Here is a 12,586-nt window from a genome sequence, read left to right on the forward strand (position 1 = left end):
CACCATACTGATTAAGAAAACGGGAATTTTGAGGGAATTTTTTCTCGTAACGCTGTGTATACAAAGGGGTATCCTAGCTGCATGCCTAGTTCACAACGATGGCTTCTTCTGGTACAAGCCTGGTGAAAGAGTATCCTTTTGTGGACACTGCTGAATCAGGGTGGTGCAGGTTGTTGGTAACTAACAAGGGTCTTTTATGCTTCAAGAAATGGATGATCTCCCTCGCTACGGAACTAAGACTCCATTCAAAGGGCATTACCGCTCCTTTTTTAATTTCTTGATTCCAAACGAACATTATGCTTGATTTACTTTTACTTGAAGCTACCTTGTAAACATGGATGTGGGAGGATCGATTATAGTTTTGTAGACCAAGCTTAGAATACTAGGAAATCTATTCGATTCTAGTTTTCAACTGATTAGAATTGAGGCCCCGCACAAATTGTTAAGCTTGGGAATTCCATTTAACATTGCTAGAGAATCAGTACATATCATTATTGCTTAACTTACATATCTTACCTACATGTTATCTGTAGTTGTTAACTGGATGCATCTACGCTAGCAATGCAATTGCTCCACCTTTGATTGCATCTCGTGTTGATTGATACCATTTCTAAGAACGCCCTTGGGCATATTCATGGTGTGAAGGGTCTAGATCCTCAGTCTGGAAGATTGTCCAGGAACCCAACATCCATGAAGGCCATATGGTAAACCATAAGGAAGATCAGCTCGAGCCAACTCTGTAAAGTCGGATCCATTCAGGATTAGAATGAAGCCGCCACCGCTGTCGTCACTCACAAGGGAGATGAGGACTCCTGCATTCAACGATTATGATGCAATCAGTAGTCTGTTCCCAGGACCGATCTGTTCCTTTCTCCGAAAACAAAACATATCATCAGGTATTCATGAAGCTCTAGCACGTGCATAAATGAATCAAGAAATAAGCCTGGTACCATCATCTTCTTCCGTGGCTCCTGGCCTTGGAACAAAGAAAGGCTCCGTTGGAATCCCCCCTGGGTGATACCAATTCTTCGCTGTCTTTGTCTCCAAGTCGATCTGGAAGAACGCAGTCGGTTTATAAAACAAGTGCAGAGGGCGATTTCTGATTGTACAACAAGAATTAGCAAAACAAGAGTGAAATGAACTTTTTGAATTAGTCTAGTGCACCTTGGTGAGGGTGTTGGGAAAGTTGCAGGGTCGTGAAGCACCACAAGCATAAACGTAACGATACTTCTTGGACGTGTAGACAGGATTAATGGTGTTCATGTCAAGTCCTGCTCCATGCTCTTCAATTGGGACTGCAGCTGTCAGCGTCCCGGTTTTGCTTCCATCAAGTGGGATAGTGAAACGACCAACTCTGTGAGCATGGACAACATTGCAGATGATTACCTGTTGTTTACGTATATCACGAACTTGTTCGATCACAACTGCACACAGCATGTATGTGCAATCGTGCTATTGTTTGGAGGGGCAATTAGTGTGCTGCGTTACCTCGCGTCTGGCAGGACTTTCCCTGGATACGACCGCAACTCGTTCAACTTCATTCGCTTGAGAATGACGGGGTCTGCATGATGTTCGCAACAGTCCACTATAATTTGAGGTTTGCCATTCTCGTCAACGTCCTCGTATCCGTTAATGAAGTGAAACGTCACAAAGTTCGGCACTTCAACGCATGTAACCTGCATGCACACGTTTCGACGATCAAAGTCAATAGATTTCGCACTTAAAGGATTCCAGGATTCTACCTACACTTGAAAGATTTATGTAAATCGTAATTTTACACAAGATTTTCGAGGATTTTCAAGTCTTACAATCTTTCCAGTGAATCGATCCATGATGTGTATCCATGCACCCGACTCCGGAAGCCATTCAAACTTGAAATACTCGGCTTCCTCAGCCTTGAGCAAATTCCGGACGGAATACCGAAGTGGGCCCTCGGGAACGACGATGTAATTCTCCGTCACAGCAAATGAGTGAACCCATCCAGGTTGAGGTCCGTTGCAATTCACCCGTCCAATCGGAACACGCTCGTTTGTCCCAGCCACCATCCGCACCGCTGTGTAGCCGGGGTTGAGCAAGTCGGGGAGAAGGGTGATCATCTCGTTCTCGTCCACATAGGGATGTGCCGCGTGGATGAGGCCCTGCCACAGACATCGCCAACCAAAAACCACATGACTAATGCTAGAACCTCAAAATGTTTAACTGTGGGAGAAACAAGGTCTTTAGTAACGCGATAGTAAGATGATAAAGGTAGCTTGACTGAGTTGAAAATCACTGCTGCAGTCTTCGGGCGAGCTTACTCCGAGGTTATCCGTGTATTTGAATTGGCCGATGGTTTCCAGGGTGTCTGGGTTGATCTGAATCGAGCCCTTGCAAGTTTCTGTAAGACAGACCACTCTACCGTCTCCCAATCTGCACAATCTCGCACGATCCCGGCTTGGTTAGATTCTTCATTCGCCGTAAGGTTTCAAACCGCAATATACTTTTGGGTGGGTTAGATCGATATTCGTACTTGATTACTCCGGTGTTGGCGTTGTCGGTGAGAGTGGTTCCCATTGCAATCCCGGCGACCTCACCCATCCATTCGAATACGTTGTTGTGCTTCGGGGTCACTGCGAACTCGCGGAAGGAGACCTTGCCACTGGACTTGACAGCTTTGTAAGCTTCGGATTGGAGTTGCGCATGGTGAGCAATGAGCTTGCTGTTGTTGAAGTTGAGGCGAATCAAAGTGGAATAACTGTACATTCAAGGCTAGTTGTTAATACTTTCAACAAAACTCTACATTGTCAAATATTTGTGAAAGGAATAAGAGGGCCGAAGAGAAATGGAGAGACAGGAAACATAGAGAGTGAAACGGCACAAACCCGTCAAAAAGGTGAGGGAATTCCTTTCCGCCGGCTTCGAAGTAACCTGGTCCGTTTCTGAGATAAGTTCCATCCTGAAAGATATCCAAGAGATAGCATGTGAGCGAGTTGGCCTTGCAAGACAGCCCTGCGACAAACTAGTCAAAATATGCTGTCTTCGAAACCAATTGTATTTAGTTTGTGACTGGGAAGGAGCACTTACAAGCCATGAGGGTATTTCTCCTTGCACCTCCATCTCGCCCTGCCACTCATCTTGCTTCACAGTCTGCCATGCATTTGAGCCTGGGTAGTAGTCACCTGCAGGAATTGACTCACTCTGGACGGTTTGCGCGATAGCTTTGGTTCTCTGATCGCGGTCCGGGGAGGATTTGGCCGAAATTGTGGGCATACGGATGCTTTGGTTACTTCTTCTGCGCGACGCCAAGGCATGGTTCTTCAGACGCGTGGCTGGTTGTAACCATCGGGTGCTAGGTTGCGTCGATCTTTGGTGCAGATCATCGATCACAGTAATGGATTGATAAGTCGAGCAAGTCGGTGGGGCAAGTCGTGACATCGCAGAAGTCATTTGAAGCTGTGCGTTGCTCTTTCCGACGACGACAATTTCAGTTGTCTACACAATGCACACAAACATCCATGAAAACCAAACGTCGACAATTCAAAGTCGACAGCTCGTTTAACAGCCTGCCAACTAAGTGCAAAAACACCTACAATAGTCAGGTGGTCAGTACTGTGGGTCCTCTATCAAAGTAAAAACATTGAAGTACGAATACGAATCGGAGAAGGTCAGATTCATTACTCCTCGGGGGTGCGCTGGGCCAGACTAAGATGCACTAGCTCGAGCTCTTCAAGAGTGCAGTAAGACCCCTTCACCCCTGGAATTTAGCGATCACCGGAGCTCGGCATCTTTCAGGACAATTCGGAGGAGCACGACGAAGCACCTTCAGGACAAACGCATGCAGGATGCTTTAATTAAGAACTATTTTTGGTGCCACGATGAAATCGCGGAACCATGGAATCCAGTATCTTCCAATCCAGCAGGAATCAATAAGCCACATCTTCAGCGACGGATTCCAGGAACATGGAGTGATAGAACAGGCACATGTCCGGGGTACTCCACCATTCGTGTCAGACCGGTATCCCGAGCCCCCGTGCTGCCAAAGACAGTATGGAGCTGGCTATACGATCAGCTCATCTTGTCTCCTCTTCGGTGAAACTGTCCCACATTAAAGGCTTCGGCATACAAAATCCGGGTAAAGATTTGCTTGTACACAAGCAACGAATATGTTAGGGACATGGTTCTGATAGCCGTCCAAACCCCCATATCTACAAATAATTTTGCAGTTTTGTCTTGTCTTGTCAGGTATTCAACTAACCCACATTTGTATTTTCGTGTTTTCTCCAGGTTCATTGCCCTCTCTTGCTTTTCATTTTTTAACCATAACCTCTTTCAGTGCTCAGGCATCATTTAATGGCTATTGAATTTAGGTTTGGATGTAAGTTCCTCTTTCATTGGTGAAGTAAATGAATAAGGTTGACTATTCTATCACATGGATGGCTGTGTGACTCATTATTGAGCTTGGCTTCACATGGACAATGTCTGACTAATAGGACATTTCTCCTCAGTGACTTTTAAAAGAAAGGGCTTCCAGTATGGGTATGCCATTGATCTTTTCTTACTAACATGAATATTATAATATAAGATATTATTTTTGTTTATTATCGCACAACTATATACATAAGTAATCACATATGTGTTTTATGCAAAAAAATTAATTAAATAAGTTTAGTAATGCTAATAATACATTTGTAAAATTTAATGTAGAATAGAGGGTTTCAAGCATGGATTTTTTGGGGTGATATTTCACCACTGATACAAGCTCAAAGTATCCCATGATAGTTTGAAATATCACTTGATACTTCACCAAATCACCCACCTTGCAAGGTAGGTGATTTTGAAATTAAAATATCAAAAGAGGGGAATATCAAAAACCACCTCACTTGCATCAGCTCTTTTCCCTCTTTGACTCCATATCAGGGAATAATAAAGTTTGAATGGGGGAGGGGGGGGGGGTATCAAGAGTTAATAAAGTTTAAATGGTGATTGTGGAAATATCAAGTGTTGAATCACAGTTATTTGGTTTTGCAAAAGTGCCATGTTTGTAACCTCTTAATATATATATATTGAGTATAAAATATGCATTGGAATTATATGTTTCTTACTATTATCTACTTCCACTTAATATTAATATTTTTTTTACAATACAATTTTAACTTTAATATTTATTTGATATTACTTAAATAAGGAGCAATTTGATATATATATATATATATATATATATATAAGTAAATTGTATTGTTTATATATATATATATATATATATATATATACATATAAATCAAATTGGACCTTATTTATAACACTATGTACTCAAAGATGTTGATTTATTCATTATTGGAAGACAAGAAAATATTGAATTTAATTTATTTGATGAAAAATCGTATCATTTTATTGATATAATTATATCTTATTTTAAAATCAGCAAGAGATTTTAGGTTTATTTTAAACTTATTGTATGAACAAAAAAAATTTTTAAACCACATAATCAAGCTACAAATACATGATTGATTCAAAATGTTTGTATGTGTATGCATGTTTGTATATGTTTATATATGTATATACTTGTAGCATTAATGATTAAATATATATATATATTCAATTATTTAATTAAGTATATGAATTATTCTTGTCTGTTTCTCTTCTTTTTTATTAAAAAATTCAATGCTACTAAGAGAACGTTTGAGACACGGCACATCTATGGTACCATCAGTAAACATTCACAATTTTTTTAATGTTAATACTAATACATCTGAGACATGGTACATCTCTGGTAAAACAGAAATATCAAAAGAACCACAGTGAAACTATCTGAAGGTGTGTGTGCATGTATGTGTGTATGGATCCAATTCGTTCTCACAATTACTGGACGACAAGCAGCCATGAGTAGCAAAAACGATGAAAACATCGGGCAAAGAGCCTTTGGTGGTAGTGAATTTGTAGGGGAGCTGGGGGACCCTGAAACCAACTCGCTTTCGCCCACCTTTTGACACCCAATAGAGAGAAGGCAGGGCGAGAGACAGGGTGAAAGACGGGCCGAAGAGCCAGGGTCGGGATGAGAGTGGGGCTCAGGGCTCAGGAGGAGAGAGACGACTGTGCATTGCATCTGTCGTAAAGATGTGAAGAGCTTGTCTCCCCCCACTTGTGCTGATCTCGCTGTCGCGCTCACATTACAACCCCACTTGATGTTTTGCAGCTGCTGCTGCATGAAGGCCTAGATCAAAAGGCTAAACCTTGAGATTCTCTGTCCGCTGAATGGTAATCGACTGGCTCAACGTTGAACGAACCGCTGGGCATGGTTTTTGGAATGTGGCCCCGCCGCACTGAGCCCGAGGTCTAATTTTAGTCGGTTGGGGGACGAGAATTTATGCCTCATTCTTTTCGGATCGACGGCAATCGAAGACGCAGTGAATTCCTGAACCCTTGGACCGCATGGTCACACTGCCGCGGTAATCCTTGCACACTCAGCGCATGGCAGTTAGAATGGCGGTTTGGCAGTGCACGCAAACTACAGAGCGACGCTACAGCATACCTGGGCATGCGGGGCTTGTTGGTAGTTTCATACCCTTGGGTGGTACCCCTTAGATGCTAGTTACTGTTGGTGTTTCGTGAAGAGGCGAGCAAAATCGCTAACAGATCCGTCTTGTACCCGGGGAATCGGCCTGAGATTAACAGTGGTCATCTTGAATTGTAGGCAGCCGAAGGATCCGCAGATTCAGAGGTCTGGATTTGAGGCCCAGCATCGGGATAGGAATTTCTGTTCTGCTCGAGAACGCGACATTGCAGATTAAATTTCAATTATGAAGAACTTTTCGACGCGCAGATTTCGCAAATTCGACACATGGGCTAGAGTACGGTTCGGTGATGTGCTATTGTGTATGTTTCTCCTCGGATCTATTTTTTAGCTCATCCAAGTCGCCCTGGATGCCTTGCTATCAGGTCCCACGGCATCAATCGCTGGTGGAGAACACTGCATCCTTCAGGGGAAATTGCATTCACCATGCGTGATCCATTCGTGCACCGATCCAACGACTTGCTCCAGAGTTCTGTCCAGACCGCACCAGACTGGATCCTTCGCTATGACTGATTAGTAGCCCACTGATGTGGAGTTGTGTCAATGGACCAGGAACCACCGGCCAAAAGGATTCGGTACCTCTTTTTTAGGCGATCGCTAGCGCAAGCAAACCTGGAGAAAGGCAGACCAGTCCTCCGAAGAAACAAAATAGAATGATTACTCGCCATTATTAGGGAATGTAGGAGGACGCATGACACGTCCCTAAATTGTCATTACTCTGTTTACCAAGTCATCATATCCTCTAGCCATTATGTGCTTCAGTAAGAGTATATGATGTGCTTCAGTAAGTCCAGAAGTCGCACTAACTCACCCGGAGAGTTTTCCAAAGAGGCAGCTCAATTTGTGCTTTATTCAGAAATCCTTCTAATTTTCGAACGGTTGCGTGGGGTGAACGACTCTTGTAAGTGAGTCGCGATATGCACGTCTTAGTCTGCATGCAGACCCAGACTCGGCGAAGTAGAATTACAAACGGGAAATGTTAGCATGCGGGTCATCCGTTTGCAGGCCAAGGGACACCCAACAGCTCATTATTCATTAATTCAGGAGAAATGTAGGAGAGATAGCTTATGGGATTGCTTCATTTGTATTGAATAACTTTTCTACATGCCGATTCCGGAGAAGATGCGTCAACTTCAGAATGACTTGATATCATGCAAATCTAAGCATAGAGTTTTAGCTGTCCAAAATAGGCGGCTCCTGAGCATTGGTTTAGGGAGTCATTTGGTGACTCAGAATGTTTTTAAAGTAAAAAAATCAATAAAATCTGGAGTTTCAGATATTACGCAAGATTTCGGTTTACACCATCCAAAGTTTCCAGATTTTTTAAATTTAATTTCCCTGAAATTTGGACGTTAATTCTAACAACTGTTTTTACTAGAATGTCTCACTATGGCTGTCATTCCGTCTGCATCCTAAAATGAGACAAAGAACAGAAACGGATCGTGAAAAGAAAAAAAATGTCAAAGGAGGAGAGTGAAACAAAAAATATGCTGTGCGCTTGGCGAGCATCTGGTACGCATTACTAGGTTTGACCCTCGACCTGTCAATTGCTTACAATGATATCCAGATGCGAACATCCTGCAATTTAATACAAAAAATATTATATTTGTTCGCCAGATTCTTTTCCTACTTCCAGAAACATTGATCGTGAGTTGAGCCAAGTTTATCAGTCTGCCGCTCTAAAAGTCGGGCGTTGCCACCTTTGAGGCTGTCCATGCCTTTTGAGACCCGACCTTGGACTGTTATTATTCACATACTTCGATAGCGGGGAGCAAGCATTGAACATGACGTGACTATGTCTGGCCAACTTTCATGATATCACCTAGCTGCCACACATCGATTCAAAGCCATGGACGTTGTCACTGCATCCTTCAGGCCGAGCATTTACCACAGTCTGTGCCGACGAAGTGCTTCGAAGACGTGGAGGTTTCAGAAGAAACAAGCTGCCAACTGCCGGAGGATCTCGCCTAATGATAATAAACTTACTCGCTGTATTCGGAGCGCATTAACAACTGATACCTCCAATGCTGCACCAGCGATGGATCTACCTGCACTGACTGGTATGTGGATCAACTTATGATGGTGCGCTTTCTATGAAAGTCTGGATGAAAACAGCGTAATCAAGAGGTTGCGCATCTCAGATTTTGCCGTGCATGAAGAGTTCCAAGTGACCCGGAATTCAGTAATCGTGTCTTGTGAAAGATTGGACGTTTCCAGAGCTGTTACAAGTTGGATGTGGGAACCATTCGGCAATCCTGTGCTGTTACTTGACTAACTCTCACATTCGATGACCAAAACGACCATATTGTTTGTGATACTTGGATGTCGCCGATCCCAGTACTGTTCAGAACTTGTCTATCTGGATGCAATAGGTACGTGACGATGAGTTTGACGAAACATTTTTCTTTGTTGGTTGGATTACAGATCATTGGAAAGCATCATCGGTCTTGGTGGAGAGAGATCTACTAAGTGAAACAGACCTTACTCCCAAGTTTCGAGATATCCAACGGAATGATGAAGAGGACGCTTTTTGGGACTACCAGTTTTTGTACAAATCCCAACGCAACGAGGTGGACTCCATTTCTCTTACCTTGGTAGAGGGGAGCATCCCACCTCAACTATCGGGTGTCTACTACTTGTGCGGTCCCGGAATTCGGACAGATGATCATGGTTCTCAAGTGCACCCTCTTGATGGCCACGGTTACCTCCGAAAGTTTGTCATTGATGGCTCTAATCCAGTCATCTATTCAGCAAAGTAAGCTGCAACTCCCTTGCTTGTCTTGCACATAATTCATAACTTCGATGACATTCACTACCTGTGTTATACGCAATTTGAATACCACTGACAGAATACTTACTGTCTCCCCTTCATGTACATAATCTTAGATACGTTAATAGCGAAGCCAGAAAAGAGGAATATGACGACGAAAGCAAAACATGGAGATTCCAGTACCGTGGTCCGTTTTCACAGCTGCGAGGCGGAGATCGATTTGGCAATGTGAAGGTTATGAAGAACGTGGCAAATACCAGCGTCCTGAAATGGGCTGGGAAACTAATGTGTATGTATGAGGGAGGAAATCCCTACGAGATGGATTCAAAAACACTCCAGACGTTGGGCCTTTTCAAGTAATGCTTGTCGATTGCCTAGACCAGAGTGCATCGTTGTTGCTGTTTCAACATGTTTTGGGTCTTTCAGTCCGTACTTCTCCATGACGATTGCCTTATGTTGAAACCATGAAACATCGTCAACTTAGGAACTTATTTGATAGTTTGGTTTTCCATGAAATATTTGTATACTGCGTTCTGAGCCCGGATTTCTTGGCTGCAGTGTAAGCGAGTTGAGTTATATGGATACCAATTTCGTTGGGAAGCACACATGGAGCGCCATAAAGGACACATGCACCAACCTCGACGGTCTTGTTGGATCAGCAAAGAGAGCAGCAGTAGAATTGGTCGGAATGCTTATCCAACCCGTACTTAAGGGTACTTCAATCAACACTGATGATGCTACACTAGTTTTTTTAACTTCAAAGTATTCAAAATACTTCTTGAGATTGCAAGCTTCACTTTTACATAGTGAGGAAGGAAATTATGGAATGACATCTGTCCTTGGTACAGGTGTATTCGAAATGCCCAAAGAACGGATGCTCTCTCATGTTAAGATGGACGTCAAAAGGCAGAGACTTGTGGTGATGACTTGTCGACGCGAGGATATGGTCCTTCCCAAAAGCACTTTCACAGTTTACGAGATGGACCTTTCTATGCAAGTTGTCCAAAGAAAGAGTTTCACTCTAGATGAGCAGCTTATGATTCACGACTGGGGTCTCACAAACAACCACTATGTGCTGCTTGCAAACAAAGTCAAACTCAACAGTCCAGGTAACTTGACTTCCGTTGTTTCCAGAATTCTCTCTGTTGGAATGCGATGATTTGACTTATCTACCTTCGAAAGATGCACATAGGAACATGACTAGTGGATGTGGGATCAGTGAAAACTACGTCTGTCTCTACTATGTGGAAGCTCCATCCGTGAAGCTCTCATTTCTTCTAAGTTTGTGCACAAATTAATCTTCCTTGCTTTTGTGAGCCATTCTGCAGCAAATCTTTTAGAATCCGTTGCTGGGATGCAACCGATGATCAACTGCCTAGCTTTGGACGACGCTCTCCCGTACACACCCATGTATCTCCTGCCCAGGGAGATAAACGTCACCAACAGTTCCAAGAGGAATTGGAGAACCCCTGTCAAGGTCCCAGAGCGACTTTGGTTCGTACATACTGCCAACTCTTTTGAAGAAACAGATGATCATGGAAACCTCCGAATTACTCTTGATGGAACAGCATGCTCCTATGATTGGTTTTCCCTAAGTAACATGTTTGGTATGTACCAAATCGATTTTTCCATTTCAGCTTTTAAAATAATTTTATCCCCTAATGAATTCTTCTAAGTCTCGTGGATGACTGAGGCATCTCTGGCTGTTGCAGGGTATAAATGGCAGAAGAAATGGCTTGACCCAACAATGATGAACAAAATGAACGGAGGTGCATCACACAGCATGAAGAATCCAGTCCAACTTATCCGTGTGTCCACCCTGTTATCCACTGAGGGCGATGAAATCGAAACCAAATATGAGAAGTTCGAGAACAATACATGTGCATGTGAATTTCCAGCCATCCATCCGGAATTGTATGGCTCAAAGAATGAATACACTTATTTAGTGGGCGCCTCAGGACGCAGAAAAGCACTACCTTACTTTCCATTTGACACGGTTTTAAAAATTAGTGGTGACGCTCCAGATGGAAAGATCCAATCATGGTGGGCAGGACCAAGGAATTTTGTGGGTGAACCTACCTTTATTCCAAGAGCAGGATCTGCACCACCTGGAAGCCCTGACTTCGTCGAAGACGATGGTTACTTGATTGTTGTACAGGTTAGTCCCAAATGCAGTGGAAGGTATATTATATTTCGTCGTCTAACAATATTTTGTGATGCCATTTTCACCATCCTGAGGATCTGGAGTTGTCTCTTTGCAGTATTCTGCAGAGGAGGAAGTTTGTTACCTGGTAATATTGGATGCGAGAAACATCGGAAGCGAGAATCCTGTTGTGGCCCGGTTACAGTTGCCTGCAAAATATGCCTTCCCATACGGATTCCATGGACTTTGGACTGACGTGGATATTAAACGGACCTAAAAGGATTAGTCAGGCTGCCGCACCCCTGCGTCCCATATGCGAGCAGATCAGACACTCATCACACCCGTAAAAGTGGAACAAGCTTCATCGTCGACTGCAATCAGGAGCTCATGCAATCAGGAGCCCATGCAATCGAATTGTTAATTCTAAAGTCTTTCTAATTCATGACAATCACATTGAAAACAGTTTAAGCAGGTGAAGCAGCAGAATTCGCTTTTCTATATTTGCAATATTGCGAACACTTGCTGGTTACGATAGATGATAATTGAAAGTACATATTAACCGCAAAGATGCTCAGTGTCTCCTTAAGCCATGCACAGCATTCCTTGTTTCGTATCCTCCGCACTCAATGTCCTTAATCAACTGAGGATGAACTTCACATAAAATTAAGACGGTCAGTCATGTAGGACATTTCGATGCGTCCCTGGGTGGACTTTCAGGTTCTACCGGTACGTGGTGGGCCATTCGCAAAACTCACCCTCCCTGTGGAAAACAGTTGTTGAATCGAAGCGTAACTCCTTCGAATTTCAAAAGGCAGACGAAATCACCGAGTTCACAGACACAGCAGGAACGATAGTGGGAAAAATAAAACCTCGATACAAGGGAAGTGTTATCAAACACGAATTGATTATCAGGAAGGGGAGCTTTTTGACTTCAAGTACTCCCGAATCTCAAGAATCGCCACTTTTGGAAACATTATATGTATTAATATATGATTAATGTTATAGAATACATTGTGTGTAGAAGATTGACACCAAGAATCACAACTCTTCGTAAATACTTAGTAGATAAGTAGACTATTTTGTAAATAGTAGGTAATATTCTATACATGAAATTACCTGTCAC

At 43.0% G+C, this 12,586-nt stretch overlaps 2 protein-coding genes across 2 annotated transcripts; one reads left to right on the plus strand and one right to left on the minus strand.

The window, feature by feature from the left end:
- Window positions 1-437: 437 nt before the first annotated feature.
- On the minus strand, window positions 438-3,703 carry LOC112283943 (carotenoid cleavage dioxygenase 8 homolog B, chloroplastic). The gene is made up of 10 exons (XM_024523358.3): window positions 3,658-3,703; window positions 3,064-3,471; window positions 2,862-2,935; window positions 2,510-2,734; window positions 2,298-2,409; window positions 1,809-2,138; window positions 1,489-1,676; window positions 1,165-1,354; window positions 951-1,053; window positions 438-812 (listed from the first exon to the last, which is right to left on the minus strand). Exons 2-10 carry the CDS (start codon window positions 3,424-3,426, stop codon window positions 649-651), a joined length of 1,749 nt encoding a protein of 582 aa, XP_024379126.1. The 5' UTR covers window positions 3,427-3,471; window positions 3,658-3,703; the 3' UTR covers window positions 438-648.
- Window positions 3,704-8,222: 4,519 nt separating this feature from the next.
- On the plus strand, window positions 8,223-12,029 carry LOC112283396 (carotenoid cleavage dioxygenase 7, chloroplastic). The gene is made up of 8 exons (XM_024522015.3): window positions 8,223-8,610; window positions 8,975-9,305; window positions 9,437-9,676; window positions 9,879-10,033; window positions 10,169-10,429; window positions 10,649-10,927; window positions 11,033-11,478; window positions 11,582-12,029. Exons 1-8 carry the CDS (start codon window positions 8,400-8,402, stop codon window positions 11,738-11,740), a joined length of 2,082 nt encoding a protein of 693 aa, XP_024377783.1. The 5' UTR covers window positions 8,223-8,399; the 3' UTR covers window positions 11,741-12,029.
- The last annotated feature ends 557 nt before the right edge of the window (window positions 12,030-12,586 follow it).

This window comes from Physcomitrium patens, chromosome 6 (genome assembly GCF_059467195.1).
Source record: "Physcomitrium patens ecotype Gransden chromosome 6, ASM5946719v1, whole genome shotgun sequence".
Classification (NCBI taxonomy): Eukaryota; Viridiplantae; Streptophyta; class Bryopsida; order Funariales; family Funariaceae; genus Physcomitrium; species Physcomitrium patens.